The 19202-nt window shown below is 50.8% G+C and overlaps 1 protein-coding gene across 1 annotated transcript in view; it reads left to right on the top strand.

Moving 5' to 3' along the window:
- Window positions 1-384: 384 nt before the first annotated feature.
- SIM2 (SIM bHLH transcription factor 2) overlaps window positions 385-19202 on the top strand; it is a 56731-nt gene continuing 37913 nt past the window's right edge. The window contains exon 1 of the mRNA XM_056858523.1: window positions 385-559. Within this exon, the coding sequence (XP_056714501.1) occupies window positions 385-559 (175 nt within the window). The remainder of the gene's footprint in view (window positions 560-19202) is intronic.

Raw genomic sequence — 19202 nt, forward strand, 5'->3', positions numbered from 1 at the left:
GGAGCCTCCGCCCCCAAGCGAGCTGGGCAGGCCGGGCTTTGGGTGCGGACGAGCTTCTCCTCCGGACTCCGGGGGACGCAGCCGGCAGGCGCTCCCACTCCTGGGGCGGACCGTCGTCGGAGCGCCGCCGCCCGGAGACCCGTCGGTCCCGTCCGCCCGGCCCGGGACGAGACTCTGGGCGGCCGCCGAGGGAGGGGCCTCTTGGGGGCCAGCCCAGGGCCTCTCGGGGGCCAGCCCAGGGCAGGCCGGGCCCGGGGGCCGGCTCCTCGCCGTCCGCCCCGGGGGGAGCTCCGCCGAGGCCCCCCCTGCCCCTGCCCCAGCCCCGGCCGGCGGGCCCGGGCCCGAGGATGCGAGTGAGCGCCGCCCGCCGCCCCCGCCGCCGCCATGAAGGAGAAGTCCAAGAACGCGGCCAAGACGCGGCGCGAGAAGGAGAACGGCGAGTTTTACGAGCTGGCCAAGCTGCTGCCCCTGCCCGCCGCCATCACCGCCCAGCTCGACAAGGCCTCCATCATCCGCCTCACCAGCAGCTACCTGAAGATGCGCGCCGTCTTCCCCGAAGGTGAGTCCCGCCGGGACCAGCAGCGCCGCCGACAGCGCACCGGGGGGGGGGGCAAGGCCCCGATCCGGCCCGCGGGCCCGGAGGGGGGGGCTTCAGCCCTCTCCCCGCCGCCCGACACGCGTGTCAAGAACGCAGGACCCCTGGCCCGCAAAAGCGGGGGTGGATCAAGCCCCGGGGACGCCGCCGGGCCCCGGGCTGCCCGCCTCCTCCGGCGCGTGGCGCGGCGTGGGGAAGGGAAGCGGCCCCGTCTCGCCCGTGGGGCCCCGGCCCCTTCTCTCCCCTTCTCTCCCCCGGCCCTGTTTGCTGGGCCGACCTGGTGCGCTGGGGCTCGCGGAGCTCTTCTCGCTCGGGAAAAGCAGGCTCGCCTTCGGGTCGTCCTGGGAGTTACGCGCGCGTCGGTGCCTCGGCAGCCTGGCCAGGGAAACGCGCCCGCTCCCCCCACGGAGAACGGTGACCGTCTGGACAAAGCAAGGGAGGGGTATAAGTGTGCCTCTCCTACCATTAGGACCCGACAGAGGCTTTTGCACGGTGCAGAGGGGCGGGGGGGGGGGCAGATGACTGGCTACACTCGAGTCCAGGAGCGCCTTAGAGACCCACAGGGTTCTTGCGCCAGGAAGCGACGGGAAAGGCCCAGAGAGGCTGGCTTCCGAGCAATGCATACGGTCGGGCTGAGAGCAGACAGAAAGCGCCTCTCCCCGCGGAAGCGCTGATCCAGGGCCTGGTGGAGCGCCAGAAAGAGAAGGGGGAAAGGGCCCTGGGCGCCCAAGCCAACTCCGACGGGTTCATAACGCGGGAGGCCAGAGCGAGGGCTGCAGAGGAGGTCGGCTGCTGCTGGGGGGGGGGGGGCTGGGGGTCCAGCCCTCCCTGCAATAGCTGTGCCACTCTCGAACAGAAAACGAAGTCTGGAGGGCAACGAGCGAGCACGAGGGAGTCCCTCGGCCATCATAATAATTTACCGAAAAAGTAGGGGAAGGGAGCCGTTTATTCATCAGCAAGCCAAATAATAGCAGGGAAATTGGAGACTTGTCCTACAATCCTAAACGTTTACTGGCGCGCTTGAACCACCGGACTGTTTCTTACCTGAGTAGCCTAAGGGAGCAGATAGGAAGATACCTTTTTTTTTATTTTGCCGCTAAGTCAATTACACTTAGACAGCGAGTAAAGCAAGGGTGCAAATTCCTAAATAAATGTGTTGAGGGTTGAGGTGGAAACGGAGGCAAGAGGCAGGGATCCACTCACTGCAGCCGACCTCGCGGCTTAATTTGTGTGCGTGGAAATGACCCCTTCGTGGGGCGGGGGGAACCCCACTGCGCAAGAGAGGGACCCCCGTCCTAAGCATTGGCTCTTGTTCGAAAACTGTTCACATCTTTTTAAATGGAATTGGTTTGCCATAAGAAAATTCTCATAAAAATAAAAGGCAAATCCAGCTAAAATTAACTAAATTTAAGTGTAATTTCTTGCAGTGGGAATGTTAAGTAATATGTTGTTAAGTAATGTTAAGTAATATGTCCCGTCGATTTCCAACGCGCTTCCCTCTATTCAGGCCCCGGGTGTCAGGCCAAACACTTCACGCGGCCCGACGGGAGTGAGCCGCGCTCAGCGCCCCAGGACTGGCCGTCGAGCAAGCGCGGACCTCGCGGGGCACAGCCGGCCCTCCCCACGGCCTATAAGTAGGGTCCGCGTCTAAAGAAGGGCGCTCGGCGCCTGATGGGGAGCGCCCATGGGTAGACAAAGCAACATTTACACCTTGGATAACCTGACACCCAAATTCCCCCGAAGCGGACAGGATTCCCTGCGCTGGTTTCAGCCAGCGGACTAGATCGCGGACCTTTGGAGCGCCGCGGGCATTTATTCATGGAAGGTTTTGCATTGGAGTTGCCACTCTTTAGATGCACTTTTCCCCCATCCATATTCTCAAAGCTCAACAATAAGCCGCCATGCAGAGCTTTGAGAATTCAGATGGGGAAAATGTGCATCTAGAGAGTGACAAATCCAATGCAAAACCTTCCATGAATAAATGGCTTTTATTCATGGAAGGTTTTGCATTGGATTTGTCACTCTATAGATGCACATTTTCCCCATCCATATTTTCAAAGCTCTAGGCAGCTGACTCCATGCAGGGGAGGGTTTGCCTTAGATTTGCCTCTTTCTAGATGCACTTTTCCCCCATCCATATTCTCAAAGCTCAACAACAAGCCGCCATGCAGAGCTTTGAGAATTCAGATGGGGAAAATGTGCATCTATAGAGTGACAAATCCAATGCAAAACCTTCGGTTTTGCATTGGATTTGTCACTCTATAGATGCACATTTTCCCCATCTGAATTCTCAAAGCTCTAGGCAGCTGACTCCATGCAGGGGAGGGTTTGCCTTAGATTTGTCACTCTATAGATGCACATTTTCCCCATCCATATTCTCAAAGCTCTAGGCAGCTGACTCCATGCAGGGGAGGGTTTGCCTTAGATTTGCCTCTTTCTAGATGCACATTTTCCCCATCTGAATCTCCAGAACTCTGCCTGGGGGCTCATTGTGGAGTTCTGCGAATTTGGCTGGGGGAAAGGTGCGTCTAGAGAGCGGCAGATCCGCGGCGAGCCCTCCCCTGCAGAAATGGCCCGGGCTTTTCCGCGTAGCCTCCGGCGGAAAACTCCTGGCCGGCCGGGCCACTGCCTCGAGCCGTCGAGCGCTTTTGCCCGGCCGGTAAAGAAAGGCTTAGCCCGCCGGGCGTGGGGTCAGCTTCCTTCTCCCCCTCCCCTCGGGGGGAGGTGGAGGTGCTCGGAACGAATCGGGGGGGGGCTTGTTTTCAAAGCCCACCTGCTGGCAAGAACTCCCCGTCCCCCCGGGGCCGTCTCTGCTTTCAGCACCTGGCCGCCAGACCGGAATGCCGCCTGTCACGTCCAGGGCGGGTGACCCTGGCGGCGAAATTGCCTTGGCGGTGGCCTGTGGCTTGGCTTACTCGCCCGAGTCACCTGCCGCCCGCCTTGCGTATGACCCCTGACTGGGGGGGGGGGGGGAGAGAGGAGAATGGCTGTTTTACGGTTTGTAAAACACACAACCGGGAAGACAAGTAGGAGGGTCTCCCTTGCAGGGCCTTTTGCACCGGTTTTACTTTTGACAGCTTCACCTCTGAAAAATAAACCGCACTATTTGACTCTCTCGCCACTTCAGATAAGCTGACTGGTCCCGTACACTAGCTCCGGTCAGGTTTGTCACACTCTCCTTATGTGGAAGCAAATGGAGAAGCAAATGGAGTCTATGGCATTTGCTTTCCAAGATAACTTGACTGTAGCAGTGTCTGTTGATAACACCGATTGGAAGATGCTTGCCGGGAAGTAGATCCTTTTGGAATTCGGGACTTGTAGGCCATTTATTCACGGAAGGTTTTGCATTGGATTTGCCACTCTTTAGATGCACTTTTTCCCGTTCATATTCTCAAAACTCAACAATAAGTTGCCATGCAGAGTTTTGAGAATTCAGATGGGGAAAATGTGCATCTATAGAGAAGCAAATCCAATGCAAAACCTTCCTTGAATAAATGGCCGTAGGGGGCTTCGTTCTTTCCTGTCTCTGGCCCGCTGGGAGAAAGGGGGTCTGTAGAGGGCTAAACTGGGTGACCTCGTGTGTAGGGGGGGGGCTTCTCTCAAGAGTTTGCGGTAGTTGTAGCGGAGTAGAAAGTCTGGAGAGTCTGGAGTTGTAGCGGAGTAGAAAGCCTCATCCCACCCCTAAGATCGCCCGGGAGGTGGTCTCCAAGTCTGCCCACCTCCTTCGGAAACGCCGGCTGCTGGGTTGAGCTGTCATGCGAATTTGTAGAGGGGTCACATTTCCAACCTTCGGGACGTCTCCTTTGAAGTAATTCGTCCTATGTATTTCAAGGGAAATATTTTGTCCTTATGTTACCACCCCTGCAGTTGGAAGGCAGCTTCGTTCCCACTGCATTATAAAAGAGAGCCGTAAATCGATCGTCTCGCGGTTCTGTAACCGCCCTAGTTATTAATAAAATGGTTATAGAGTATAAGGAATAACTAAATTCCCATTCAGTGATCTTGAGTAGGCTACCTTACTCGCGAGAAGTCCTGTCCTGATCTCTTTGCTTGAGCGACCCTGCGGATCCTCGCCTCTCTCGGAGTCCCTCGGCTATAAAATCAACTCCGAGGGGGCTGTTTTCTCCTCTTGCTATGTTAGGCTCGAGTCCGCTGCCATTAAATGTAATTGAGACCCGAAACCTTCCCTCTCCACAGCCAGAAAGGCCAACAGAAACTATTCGTTCCCCAAATATGACCCTCGGTTCGTGCCCACCAGAAAATATGCACTTGAGCTCTTTATTTTAACCAGAGGAAGTAGCGACCCGACCTTCAGTTGTGGGGCAGGTCTTGAGAACTGTGCGTCGGGGAGGGTTTCAGGGGAGAAAGGGGAGAAACGAAATTACAATAGAGTTTCATGTTCTCTAGGCGGTTAAATAAGAACAAATTTCTGCTCTTGGTGATTTCTTTGGTTTGTCTCGGGGAAAGAAGAAGTGGACAGACGAAAGGTCTCCAAACGCGGTCCACAATCTTGCTAAGCGCTTGGCTTTGGGCCGGCAGTCCTTCAGGTTGAGTTTCCTGAACTTCAGCGTGGTTGCTGTGGTTTGAATAGGTGGTTCGAGAACTATAGATGGGACAGTAACTTCTGTCCCATGGGATACTAACTTCTCCAAGTTAAGCTCCGGAGGAAACATAATTTAAAAGTATGTGTGAGTGCATTACTGTTGCTGATAACTGCTTGATAACCTGTAGGCAATATTTAGCTTTAATGAAGACGCAGAAGGAAGAAAATCTTCTGGTAGTAAGAGAACTAGCTTAGGACGTAATCATTTTCCTTCAAACCAGGGGGAAAGTCTCATTGAACTCAGTGGGACTTCCTTCCCAGGATAGGATTGAACTGCAGAGACTTTTTAAAGTAAAATCTTAATACCGGTTGTGAAAACATATTACAAAATAGAGGCGCTTTAACTGAAAAAAAAAATCTGTTATTCTCACCAGCTATTATTGTTAAGATCTGGAAAGGTCTCCCTCAACCTATTTTAACTCAGTCTGATTGGTGAGGGGTTTCCCTCTTAACTAAATAAGATTTCGAGAAGACAGGCAATAATTGTATATTAACTTTTGAGCTGAGTTCAGATTCCGAAATCGATGCGCTCTTGTTAGTCCTTCAGCCCCGTTTTCATTAAATTTCTTTAAAGCTGTTTCAGAGACAGACAGAGGGAGAGGGAGAGAGAGAGAGATCGTTTTAGAAGCAACATTTCTCTGCAAACAGAAATTCAGTTACCGTTGCGTTATGGCTGATGCAGCCTTCTCTTGTACCCTTGAAATTAGTTCCGATTGGGGCACTGAAAGATCGCGATGAGATGACACCTTTGTTATCAGGCTTGTGAATAAATGCTTCAACGAGTGGAACTAAAAACCAGGGCAGTTGTACCATTTCTAGTCTGGCCCAGCGTTCCCTGGGAGGGGTCTTTCCTGACTCATTTACTACAGTGCTGTTTAAAAGTTCTCACCTTGGAGTATTCGGAATACGTTTCCTGAAGGTTTTCTCCCCAGAAATACGGTGCAAACTACCAGCGACTCAGATTGCCTTTCTAAAGAGAGCGGCTTGCAGCCCTCGTTCCCAGCTCACAGTCCTGCTGCGGGGAGGGAGTAACGTCGGTTGGATTTGGCATTCTTAAGCAAAATCGAAGAAGAAAAAACAACAGAAAGCTTTGACTGAAGGGTTGTAGAAACCTTTATTCCCCCTCCCACAAGGCAATCCTTTCCTAACGCTTTCTCCCTGGAAGAGCCTGCGAACGGATGAGACTTTTTAATACGCTGGTTAAAGACATGGGCCATTTATGCACGGGAGGCTTTGCCTTGGATTTGCCACTCTCTAGCTGCACATTTTCCCCATCTGAATTCTCAGAACTCAAAAATAAGCCCCCGGGCAGAGTTTGGGGAATTTGGCTGGGGGAAATGCGCAGCTAGAGAACGGCAAATCCGAAGCAAAACCTCCAGTGTATAAACGGCCACGGACTCCTGTGCCATTTGCCACCGGCAGCAATAACCGCAGAGTCTGGGGCAAATAAACCAGACTTAGGATCCCCAGTTTGAGGTTATATTTCAATTTAGACACCATGGTTTGCATTCTGTACTTGACAAACGCAAGCATAAATAGATTACTTTTATATCTGCCTACGTAATGAATTATTTTTAAAAGCCTAATGAAAGACGGGCCCGATCCCGAATGAAACAGGTGGAAGTTAGGTTGGGCTCCTCCACAGAAGTATAACAAAGCGCTTCTCCCTGAACCTCTTGGGCCTTTGCTTCCAAAGAAAGGCGATCGCCAGTGGCCGGTTTTCGAACCTAACCCCGGGGTTCTGGTCCTTCAGTAATACAGACTAGAGGATCCGGCTTAAAGTCTTTTTAGTGGACGTGGGCGAGGGGTCTGAACTGTCCCGGAGGAGTCCCCAAGTCCTGAACCAGCGTTCCCAGGCGGCCCCCGGGAGTGAAAGTGTGCTACGATCTAATCTTGGGGGGATAGAAGAGAGCGCAGGATCCTCTCCTTCTTGGCCTTATTCCATCCCTCCCCCTTTCCCGTACAGATTTGTTCTGACCCTGGGGACCCGCGGATTAAAGTCCAGGCAGGAAGCTGCAACCTGCCCCAGAGCCAGGGCCCGGTCACATCGCCCCTTCTTGTGATTTGAATTTTTGCCAAGCCCTTCGGTGCTGCAGCACAAAAATACAGAGCCGGGTTTTTTTTCCTCCCTCCCCCTCTTTGGTGGTTAATTTTTGTTCTCCACCACGGGACACACTTTGAAAAGAGAGAGAGAAAGAAAGCGTTTGGGACCTGCGGCGGGATGGTGACACCGCAGTTAAAATGAGATTCCGTCCAGGGTCGAAAACGGACCTTTGCAACGACCCACTTCTTAATGATTAAACCCAAACAGGGAGGCCAGCTGCTTAACGGCTTACCTTACAAAAACACATCTGTGCAAGAAACAAACATACCCTAATATAAAGAAAGACGTCTTCAGTCGGGGACCAGACCATTCCCTATCAACACTCAAGGCTTTGGAGCCAGCAATACTAAGCAGGTCTGCTTGGAAGTAGGTCCCATTTTATTCCGTGGGGCTTACCCTCAGGAAAATGTTCTTAGAGTAGCAGGCTATATAGTTGCTATGTCGTCTAGATCCACTGCCAGCGGTGAGATTAGAAATTACGTCTGTCTTCCTGGTCGAATTCCTGAGTGAAATGAACGCCAGGCGCTCTGCAGCTCCAGAGGTTTCAGGAACAGGATCCGCCATTCTAGAGGGCGGATCCAAGTTTAGTTAATTCCAGGTTAAAGCCTATAAACTAATTAAATCGTGCTTAGAAAGCATTCTACCATTCTAAACACAAATTATGGTATGGTGCCATAATTGAAAATCATGCAGTTTATGTCTTAATCAGTGGGTTTAGAATCCTTCCTACGGTCGGGTTTGAGAACTTTTCTTCGACTTTAGTGCCAGTTTATTTCAGTGGAACTCAAGTATAGCAACTGTAAATCAATTTGAAATTATATCCCTTTCCCCCCTGCAGTTCCTTAGTGGTAATCTTGTATGCGACTAGACGCCTGTGGTTCTTCGCTTAATTGAGCTGAGGTTGGCAAGCAGGCCATACAACTGGGTTACTCACACAGAGAGACACACACAACATTTCATGCAGGTCTTTAAGGCGAGGGTAGCTCTTCCTCGCCACTCAACAGTCTTCTTACAAGCTGCTTGCCTGGTTTTTTATGCCCGCGAAAGAAATGGGGTTTAGCTTTCGACTAAGGGTTGCCTTTCAAATAGTGGTGATGTAGTTGGCGATCTCTGTGCGTGCTCATTAGGAGAAATAATAACATCGGCACTGCTGATTTCATAGCGAATAATTCATTATTGATAAATCGCTTGTCTCTCCCCACCCCTTTCAGAAAAAGATCCGAGTAATGCAACAAAATCTCTTGACCGGGCACAGAGTCCCACTGATTCCCTCATTGGTTTTTCTTCCGAGTAAACCTTTAGAAGTAAGTTCCACTGAACGTTGTGGGATTTGCTTGCAAGTGTTGAGGATAGTGGGCACACCGGTTCACATTCATTAATTCACCTCCCGCCTTTACAGCGCACTTCTAAAGGGAGTTTCCACCCTTTCAAGACCCGCAGATTTCGAGATATCTTGCCAGGAACACCGAAAGTACGGGGGCGCGAGGCTGCGATCTACCAAATGGTTCCGTCGCCTTGTCTGGCAATTGGCCTTTCAATATTTCAAAAGCTGCAGAAGTTTGTACTACTTTGAAGAAAATAAAAAGTTACAAGATGCAGCCGTGAGCCGGCATGTTTACCAACTGCGTTGGTTAGTTTTGGTTTGTTTGGGTGATGGGGGGGGGGGGATAATTCGGGTCATCTAGATCTGCTTTTTTGTATCAAGGTACTTGTGGCCAGTGTAAGAAATATGCACATAATCATTCCCCAGTATTTAAAAACAAAACAAAATGTCAGCCCTAGAAAAATATGTAGGTGTGCTTGAGTGACGTGTGGGGGCGGGGGCGGCAGAGCAGTTAAACTGAACTTAGGTTCCTCTCCCAAAGCACTTTTTAAGTGCAAGGAGCTACTAAATGACGGAGCACTTCTGAGCATGTACAGAACACCATTTTCTTCCTGCTAAGTAATGAAGAAGAAGCGTTGGTTTTTAAATGCCGACTTTCTCTACCAAGAGAGACTCAAACCGGCTTACAATCACCTTCCCTTCCCCACAACAGACATCCTGGGAGGTAGGTGGGGCTGAGAGAGTGTGACTAGCCCCAGGTCGCCCAGCTGGCTTCTTGTGTAGGAGCGGGGAAACCAATCCAGTTCACCAGATTAGCCTCCGCCGCACATGTGGAGGAGTGGGGAGTCAAACCCGGTTCTCCAGATCAGACTCCACCGCCCCAAACCACCCCTCTTAACCACTACACCACTCTGGCTTTGCCAGCTCCTGCACACCTGGAATTAAGAGCCCTGATACCAAAGCCACGCCGACTCCATCCCTCGGGTGCATTGAGACGAGCTTTGCAGAACATGTTTCGGATGGTAAATATGACAGAAGGGAACGGGGCTTTCCCCCCAGCCTCAGCACCGAGCACGTTTACTCGGGAGCAATTTCAATTCCATTGAAACCAGTCCTAGCAGCGACTGAGTGCCAACACCACCGCACCTTTCCAAGCCCGCGATGCCTGCCCAGGTGTGCCTGGATGTGACCCAGGCAGGAGGCGCCTCTCGTCGATCCGTCCTCGCACCGTTGAACCTCCTCCTGCATGCATAGAAAACCCGTCCGCCCAAAGCCCAGGGAAAAGGTCTTTGTGGCCCCCGCGGCTGAGAGGCACGACGGGCGGTCAATCGGCGGAGCGGGCGCGGCGCAGAGGCAGCGGCCACATTTGGGGAAGAGGTTTATTCCCCGTGGGGGCGACGTGCTCGCTTCGCCACTGGAGAGATCAGCAGCTAAGGCTGTCGCTGCTCACTGGTCGTACAAAGAAACGGGAGGGGGGGTTGAGAAACACAAGTATTTCTCCAATATGCACATTCCACGGTGCTGGTTCCTAGGTGACTGTGGGTAGGACTGCAGCCTTTGTTTCGAGAAGATGCAGGCAGATGTTACAGGAGGGATTCTCCTTTTTATCTCTCGTAAAAATAGCACTGGCCTCATGCGGTGTGTGTGTGTGTGTGTATATATATATATATATATGTGTGTGTGTGTGTGTATATATGTGTGTGTGTGTGTGTGTATATATATATATATATATATATATATATATATATATATACATATATACATACACACACACACACATACATATATATATACATATACATATACACATACACACACAAATATATATACATATACATATACACATATATACACACAAATATATACATACATACATACATACATATATATACACACACACACACACATATACATACATATATACACACATATATACATACATATATACATACATATATACATACACACACACACACACACATAGTGCACTATATATATATATATATAGTGCCGTCAAGTCACAGCTGATTTACACCGACCCCATAGGGTTTTCAAGGCAAGCGATGTTCAGAGGTGGTTCACCTCCGCATCGCGACCCTGGCATTCCTTGGAGGTTACCCATCCAAATACTAACCAGAGCCTACCCTGCTTAACCTCTGAGGAGATCAGGCTAGGCGGGGGCTATCCAGGTCAGGGCTTTACTGGATTTAAAACGATACTTCTTTTAAAACCTCCTGCCCGGTTAACCGGAGGCAGTTTTTTTAGTCGAATGAGAGGGGTGAATATATGGGTATAGCAGCTTGACCTATTTACAATTGAAGTCAGCGGGTTTAGAAGGCGAAACTTTGTTTGCGACCAGTGTAAATGTTGTAGCTAGTATGTAGACCCCATGCTGACAATTGCTTAGAGTGGATTAATGCGCGTGAGCCCCCTTCTGGTACTCATACTGGATAAAGGCCTAGAATTTCTCACCCTTTGAGTATGTGCTTATGGGTGGGCTGGAGATTGCATTCCCGCTTGTTGGCTGTCTGCATAAAGCACTGGTTCCCAACCAGGGGTCCGTGGACCCCCAGGGGTCCGCGAGAACTAAATTAAGGTCCGCGAAACAAAGTTATAAACCCATAATAAATTAATATTTTCAATTAAAAGTCCTCTATTATAAAATATATATATTCAAATATTATTTTAAGCTTAATGTTTAACTAACAGTTATGATTAAAGTTTATTTTCAAATCCTCGGAATTTTTATTTTGAACCTTGGGGTCCCTGCACTGAACAAAAAAGTCCTAGTGGTCCCTGGTCAAAAAAAGGTTGGGAACCACTGGCATAAAGGATGGAGATCTTTGTCCAGGTAATTTAATCGGGAGAAATAGTTGATTTCATGTAGGCGTCAACCTGCCTCCTCTCTTTTGTCTCTTACATCACCCTTCCCCACAATATCTTTCCCGCTAGGATTTGCTTTTCTGCAGAGTCTGGGCCAAGGGGAATGCACTCCTGTTAAGTAATATTTCTTTTCTTTAGAAGAACTAGGATTTTTATCATTGGTTTTTGGTCAATTATCCCCTGGCATCCTCAGAAAGTCAGATTGTTCGAGGTGAATTTTTGGAACGGTGGATCTGTCTCCCTTATGTGTAGCTTCCTAATTGAACACAAGGTAGGTTCGTAGTACTGGTTAGTGTCAGCACCTCAGAAGGGTGTTTGCAGAACAGAGGGAGTTAGCCAAGCCCCCACACCAGCTCCCCAAAGACCTCTTTTAGGACTAGTTCCCAGGGACAATAAAGTGTGTCCGGGTTCTGCCATCTCAGATTGACGTACTCCTGGCATTCCAGAAACTATGTAGAAAGCTCAAGGCAATATGATGCAATGGTTCAAAAAGGTGATTGAATTGTGTATAGTATATATTATCTGTTTGCCTTATGTGTTAGGTTGCTCTCACTGCACTGTTATCTATGTACTTCCACTTTTTGGCACTGTTAAAAAGTAAAGGTAAAGGTCCCCTGTGCAAGCACCGGGTCATTCCTGACCCATGGGGTGACGTCACATCCTTCACCGAGGGATCGAACTCAGGTCGTGAGCAGAGCTTTTGACTCCAGTACTGCAGCTTAACACTCTGCGCCACGGGGGGGGGGGGGGCACTGTTAGCATTTCCAATATTTATGCTTTTTCAGATTTCTGTAATCTTAGTTCAATTACTTTTCAGATGACTTATTCTGTTGACTGCACTGGCTCACATTGTGTAATCTGCCTGGAGTCTCAATAAGAAAGGCTGACTATATATAACACAAATAGATAAAATGATGGCAAGGGATTTACATAACTGGGGGAAAGCACCCTTCACATAGAAAAGACATGTCAGGGAGAAATGTTCTAGCCTCTCTAACTTTTATCGCACCCTTCTTTTCAAGGAGATCTGGGCAACATGGATGGTTCTCCCCTGCTTCCTTTCTTCCTCACAACAACCTTGTGTGATGGATTAGTAGACTGAAAGAGAGGACAGCCAGTGAGCTTCAAGGCTGTGGGGAAGTAAACCTACCCTAATCCAGCAGCTAGTCCAAGGCTCCTTTGTGTGAGCACTTTGTTTTGCAGGAAGAAGCAAGGCCAGGATACTTCCGGTTTTTGAGGCCCCAGCAATTACTACTACTACTACTAATTATAATACCTTTCTCACTGGGACTCAAGTATGATCAAAACTGCTCAGTCAATCAGCAAGTGGATTACAGAATATGATAGCATTTGAATCTGACAGTAAAGATTCATAGTAAAACAAGATAATACAGTGAACTGAGACTGAAGAATGGGGGGGCAACACAAGCAAACATTACTGTCTAAGACAACAAGACAATCAAATAAGAAAATTTAATCCCTAATAGTGATTTTTGGGCAAAAGTCCATCTTGGGGCCCCAGAATCACTGCTGCTTCACCACCGCCCCTACTGCCAGGGCCAAGCAAGTGGTGGCTCTCACCCCATGTGAGGTAGGCAAGGGCCATGGGTGGTCAGACCCCTCCCAGCATGGGCCCTGGGGCAACTGTTGCCCATTGGCTAGGACCTCCCCCACTCATAGAAGTCACCTGTAGAGCTGATCCATTACACCACAGCTCTGCTTCCTCTACAAGAATGTCCTCCTGAACTATTTTGTTTTGCACATTTTGGAAAAACGACAGAAACGTGGGGGCCTTCCTAACAGCCTCAGGCTTCATAATGCAGGGAGCCACCACAGAGAACACCTGTGAATGGGCAGTTGCCAATGTTACCCATTTCAGGTGGCACCATCAGAAGGCCTTGCCTAGCTTAACAAAGCTGTTACAGTGAGACACTGTAGGAGTAATATAATTTTATTAATATTATGAACATTTCACACTCAATACGACAAAATTTCTATCAGTTAATCAGTTAATATTTTACCAAGTCACATCTCTTCTTTGATTAAATTTGCAGCTGTAAGTTAAGAGTGTGTGTCATATTTTGGTCCAGTATGGATGCAAGTTGAAACAAGAGCCAGGGTTGTGTAGGTTACAGGGTGGGGCCAGGATCTGACAAACCGGGTTGGAATCCCCCCCCCCCTGCCATGAAGGCTTGCTGGTGACCTTAAGCCAGTCACACCCTCTGAGTCTAATCTACTTCAGGGGGTTGTTGTGATGAGAAGGGGAGCATGTTGTAAGCCACTTTGGGTCCCCATAGGGGGGAAAGCGGGGTACAAATGCCAACCATTTAACACCAGTCTAAATCTGAGGCTCCTTTTGAAGGGAAGCCTCCTTTGAAAGGCCCTCCTGTGGGGACCCTCGGCCTGGGGGGGGGGGACTGTGGAGGAGCAATCAGTCAGCAAGCGCCTAAGCGCAGTCTGACTTTTACAGCTCAGACATCGGTTTACCAGTGAGAATGAAACTATGGAGTCAGTCGGGCTGTCTAAGGCACGGAAAAGTTCTCTGCCTTCTTTTCCAGTCTCACGGGGGCATTTTGCTCACTTCTGACCTCCACAAGTGCAGCTGCCTTTGACGTCTGGCCAGTGCATCGGTAAGCAAAACTGGCACCCTAAATCATCCTCCCAATAATGGCAGCGACCCCTCGAAACCCCCTAAATCTGTACCACTGGAAAGAATGTGGCTCCTGCCAGGCTCCCCCCCCACACACACACACACCCTATTCCAGGGGAGGTGTTCTCAAAAGGGACCTTTCGCGTGGTGGTGATCTGCGACTGACCCAGGTCTCCTTAGAGCAAATAATCTCTATTTTAGCAACAACGCAAAAGAGCTGCTTGGATGTCGCTCTTCTCCTCTCCAAGAAGAACTTCACGCCCAGCGATTTAGCAGTCGGAGCCCTTGGAAGAAAGTGGCGGTGCTGCTCCGGAGCAGCGACTCAGAAGGGAGCTCCGACGGGTCCCCGAAACGTACCAGGGAGAGGATTCCCAAACTGTCCTTGACTCGCATGACTTCATTGGGATTGATTATGGCATTCTTGCTATCCCGCAGCTTCATAGCTGTTTGGGCCCGTGTTCCTCCCAGGGACACCTACAGACCGGGTCAATGTACAAGGGGGGGACCTGGAGGGATGCAGACTTTCAAAATACTGAAACACACACACACACACACCCTTCCAACAAAGGGAGCATATTGGAAAGCGGGAACGAGCTGGAACTGGCTAGCAAGTAGATCTGTTCGGGATCAGGGCCCTGGGCCATATTGCATGGAAGCAACGTACGTTCACACCCCGGCGGTCGCTTCCACTGAACACCTGGGCTCCGACGGGGCGTTCTGGCTCTCCGGACCCGGCCGTTTTGGCTTCACGGTTGGGGCCGCAGCAGAACAGGCGCTCCGAGGGATCCAGTTTCCTGTGTCATCAATACTTAATGCAACTCTGAATGCGGACTCTTCAGAGTTGCATTAAGTATTGATGACACAGGAAACTGGATCCCTCGGAGCGCCTGTTCTGCTGCAGCCCCAACCGAGAAGTCAAACGGCTGCTACGACAAAAATATTTTCTGGTAGGGTATGAGCTTTCGTGAGCCACAGCCACAAAAAAATATATTTTTGTTAGTCTTTAAGGTGCTCTTGCCCTTTTTGACTACTGCAAACAGACTAACACGGTTACCCTCTGGCCATTTATTCATGGAAGGTTTTGCATTGGATTTGTCACTCTCTAGATGCACATTTTCCCCATCTGAATTCTCAAAGCTCTGCATGGCGGCTTATTGTTGAGTTTTGAGAATATGGATGGGGGGAAAAGTGCATCTAAAGAGGGGCGAATCCAATGCAAAACCTTCCATGAATAAAGGGTCACTGTGAATTGTCTTCATGGAAGGCTGCTACAACGAATATCAGGCGGTCATCATCGCGTTTTTTCAACGCCATAAACCTGGTGGTGCATCTTTGGGATGGGACGCATTGCATTTGCTGAATCGGAATCGCTCGTTCCTTATGATCAAATGGGGGCCGCCGGGACCGCCCCAAGACTGAAGCTGCCGACGGCTTTGATCGACTGTCAGGCCGAGGAAGGAAACCCAGGACGGTTTTGTGGGCGCCGACATACTTTCCATCCCAAAGGAGGCAGCAGTACTGCGCGGAAAGGCGCAAAAGGGTAGATGTGGGACTGGAACGCGTAACCCCCCCTTTAAGAGGCTTTGCAATAAGTCCCGGGGAGGAGGAGCACATCCATATACACTCTGTTTCTTAGAAATGCAGGGAAGGATTTATGAAGTCTCCTCAAAGTGCGGTCGGGTATGCTTGAGCCTTCAAAGGAAAAGAGATTTGCCTGCAACAGAAAGGTGAAAAGGTTTTTGCCATCGCTTTTACTTAGTGGCGGACCTACATCTTTGGGGCCCTGAAGCTTGGACTGTTATGGGGGCCCCTTCGCAACCAGCAACAATAGGGCAACACCCAACAAGGTCCAAAGGGCCTTGCTGCCCTCGCAAGGACCTTGAGGCCCAAATGGTGGAGAACAGGGTGGTGGGGTGAAGTCCTTGAAAATGGGCCATACAGTGATGAAACGAAACTATAGAACTGTTAAGCCCTGCACCAGCAAAGGATTTAAGGATCCAGCTGCCAAAATGTAGGCTACGAATAGATTCTGGCGAGCTCAGAGAGCCCTTACAGCTGGGGGTTCAGGCTCTGCAAGCCCCCAAGAAAGTTTTGAAATTTTACCAATTACAGGGACATTTTGAGGCCATATGAAATGGGTATTAGAGCATATTCTAAAGTCAATATTAAGTACTTCAACCCATTGGCTTATGATTCGGTCACTAAAAATCTCCATCGATTTTGCTGAGAAATCCACTCATTTTAAAAAAAGTTGCTTCAGGGGGCCCCTCTGGAATTAGGGGCCCAGAAGCTTAAGCTTCATTAGTTTCACAGCAGATCCGCCTCTGCTTTTACCCGAAAGCCCGGCCGAAAGGCAGTCAGACAAAAGGGGCCCATAGGACCGATTCTGGAAGAACTGAAACTTGCGTTAAGGGAGGTGGATGCGGCGGAAACGCAAATGGCCCGCGAAGGCGAGCCGGGTCTCCGAAACACCCCACTGGCCGTCCACAGGGAGATCAGCGGACTTTCACTTCTCCCTCTCGCCTCTCTCCGGTTCGGCCCTTCTGTTGGACTTAAAGGGCTCCGGACCGCTTCCATAGGGGTTGGCTCCTCTGGTCCGCATCTTCAAGACATCGACCGTGGCTCTTCATAGCAAGAGTCCAGGAGCACCTTAAAGACTAACAAAAATATTTTCTGGCAGGGTGTGAGCTTTCGTGAGCCACAGCTCACTTCTTCAGATACAGCTAGAATGTGAATCCATCTGTCTTTAATTCACAGTGGGCAGCCGTGTTAGTCTGCCTGCAGTAGTAGAAAAGGGCAAGAGGCCAGGAGTACCTTAAAGAGTCCAGTAGCACCTTAAAGACTAACAAAAAAAAATTTCTGGCAGGGTAGGAGCTTTCGTGAGCCACAGCTCCCTTCTTCAGGTACGAAAGCTCCTACCCTGCCAGAAAATATTTTTGTTAGTCTTTAAGGGGCTACTGGCCTCTTGCCCTTTTCTACTACTGCAGGCAGACTAACACGGCTGCCCACTGTGAATTAAAGACAGATGGATTCACATTCTAGCTGTATCTGAAGAAGTGAGCTGTGGCTCACGAAAGCTCACACCCTGCCAGAAAATATTTCTGTTAGTCTTTAAGGTGCTCCTGGACTCTGGCTCTTTTCTACTACTGCAGGCAGACTAACACGGCTACCCACTGGGAATCATCTTAATAGGGAGATCCTGTAGGAGCAGCGGTCCGAGATCCGACGGCCTCCCCCTCCCCGTCTCTCGTCTCGCCGGGCTCTGTAGTTCCCTGATTGCCCGCGAAAGCGGCAGCCGGGCGGGGGGCGCGTGGCAAGGCAGCCGCCGCACTCGTTAGCAGCCCGGGGCGGCGCTCTCGCTCTCGCACCCACACACCTGCTCCCAAGAAGGGGGGGGGGCTGCCGGCCAGCGCATCTCCCTGCGTTCATTTTCGGGTTTTAGTTGTGCGTGCGTGTCAAGGGCCGTCAAGTCGCCGCCGACTTCTGGCGACTGCTTTGGGGGTTTTCCATGGCAAGAGGCGACCAGAGGTGGTTTGCCAGGGCCTTCCTCTGCACGGCAACCCGGGTCTTCCTTGGCGGTCTCCCATCCCAATACTAACCAGGGCTGACCCTGCTTAGCTTCTGAGATCCGACGAGATCAGGCTGGCCTGGGCCATCCAGGTCAGGGCACTGTGTGTGTGCACGCGAGTGTAAAGTGCCATCAAGTCGCAGCCGACTTCTGGCGACCCCTTTTTGGGGTTTTGATGGCAAGAGGCTAACAGAGGTGGTTTGCCAGGGCCTTCCTCTGCACGGCAACCCGGGTCTTCCTTGGTGGTCTCCCATCCCAATACTAACCAGGGCTGACCCTGCTTAGCTTCTGAGATCAGACGAGATCAGGCTGGCCTGGGCCATCCAGGTCAGGGCATTGTGTGTGTGTATGTGTGTGCGTGAGTGTAAAGTGCCATCAAGTCGCAGCCAACTTCTGGCGACCCCTTTTTGGGGTTTTCATGGCAAGAGGCTAACAGAGGTGGTTTGCCAGTGCCTTCCTCTGCACGGCAACCCTGGGATTCCTTGGTGGTCTCCCATCCCAATACCAACCTGGGCTGAGCCCTGCTTAGCTTGAGAGATTGGGCTGTCGCAGGCTGCCTTCTTCCCTCCTAGGATTTTAGGTAGGAAGGCTGAAATCTTCAAGGTGGTTGAACTCCAACGCTCTAGCCTAAGATCGCGAATTTTAAAAAGCCGTTTAGGCCCCGCCCGGACCGACATCGCTTCTTCTCCTGCCAATACGCTTGCAGCCCCATCCTACGGAGGTTTACTCGGAAGTCAGCCGCATTGGTGCTTTTCTTCTGCCGACTCCCGTCCCCAGCCCCCGTGGCTCTCCAGCAGCAGGGAACCATCTCAGAGTCCCAGGCCATCTAGACGCTCCCCCTCTTGGTTGGCAGGTCAAATGGCTGCTCTCCCAGGACCAGTTCGATGCCACCCGTGTTTCCAGTTCTGTCTCAGGATGCTACCAGGCAGTTGCTGGGGTGAATTTCAGTCGGAGAGGTCTGAAGGACATGGACAAGTGGGTTGGAGCTGTGCGGTGGTCCACATCCTGGACCACCTTGGCTGGTGACATCTTGCTTCAGAGGGCTGCCCCACGGGTTCCGGGGGCTGCAGCAAATGCTTCCTAAAGTTTAAAAGACGGGGTAATGTTGATGACCTGGCCTGGGTGGCCCAGGCTAGCCTGATCTCGTCAGATCTCGGAAGCTAAGCAGGGCTCAGCCCTGGTTAGTGTTTGGATAGGAGACCACCAAGGAAGGCCAGGGTTGCTGTGCAGAGGAAGGCACTGGCAAACCACCTCTGTCAGTCTCTTGCCATGAAAACCCCCCAAAAAGGGGTCGCCATAAGTCGGCTGCGACTTGAAGGCACTTTACACACACACACACCCCTTCTGAGGGGAAATGCAGGTGGGGGGGGAGGATTTGACACCCTAGAAGCCAGTTCTTGGTTTAATCAATCCGTTCAACCAAAAGCCGTAGAAAGAAAGGACAGAACATTAAGGGGGTCTGGAGGGGGGGGGAG

Source organism: Euleptes europaea, chromosome 12 (assembly GCF_029931775.1).
Source record: "Euleptes europaea isolate rEulEur1 chromosome 12, rEulEur1.hap1, whole genome shotgun sequence".
Lineage (NCBI taxonomy): Eukaryota > Metazoa > Chordata > Lepidosauria > Squamata > Sphaerodactylidae > Euleptes > Euleptes europaea.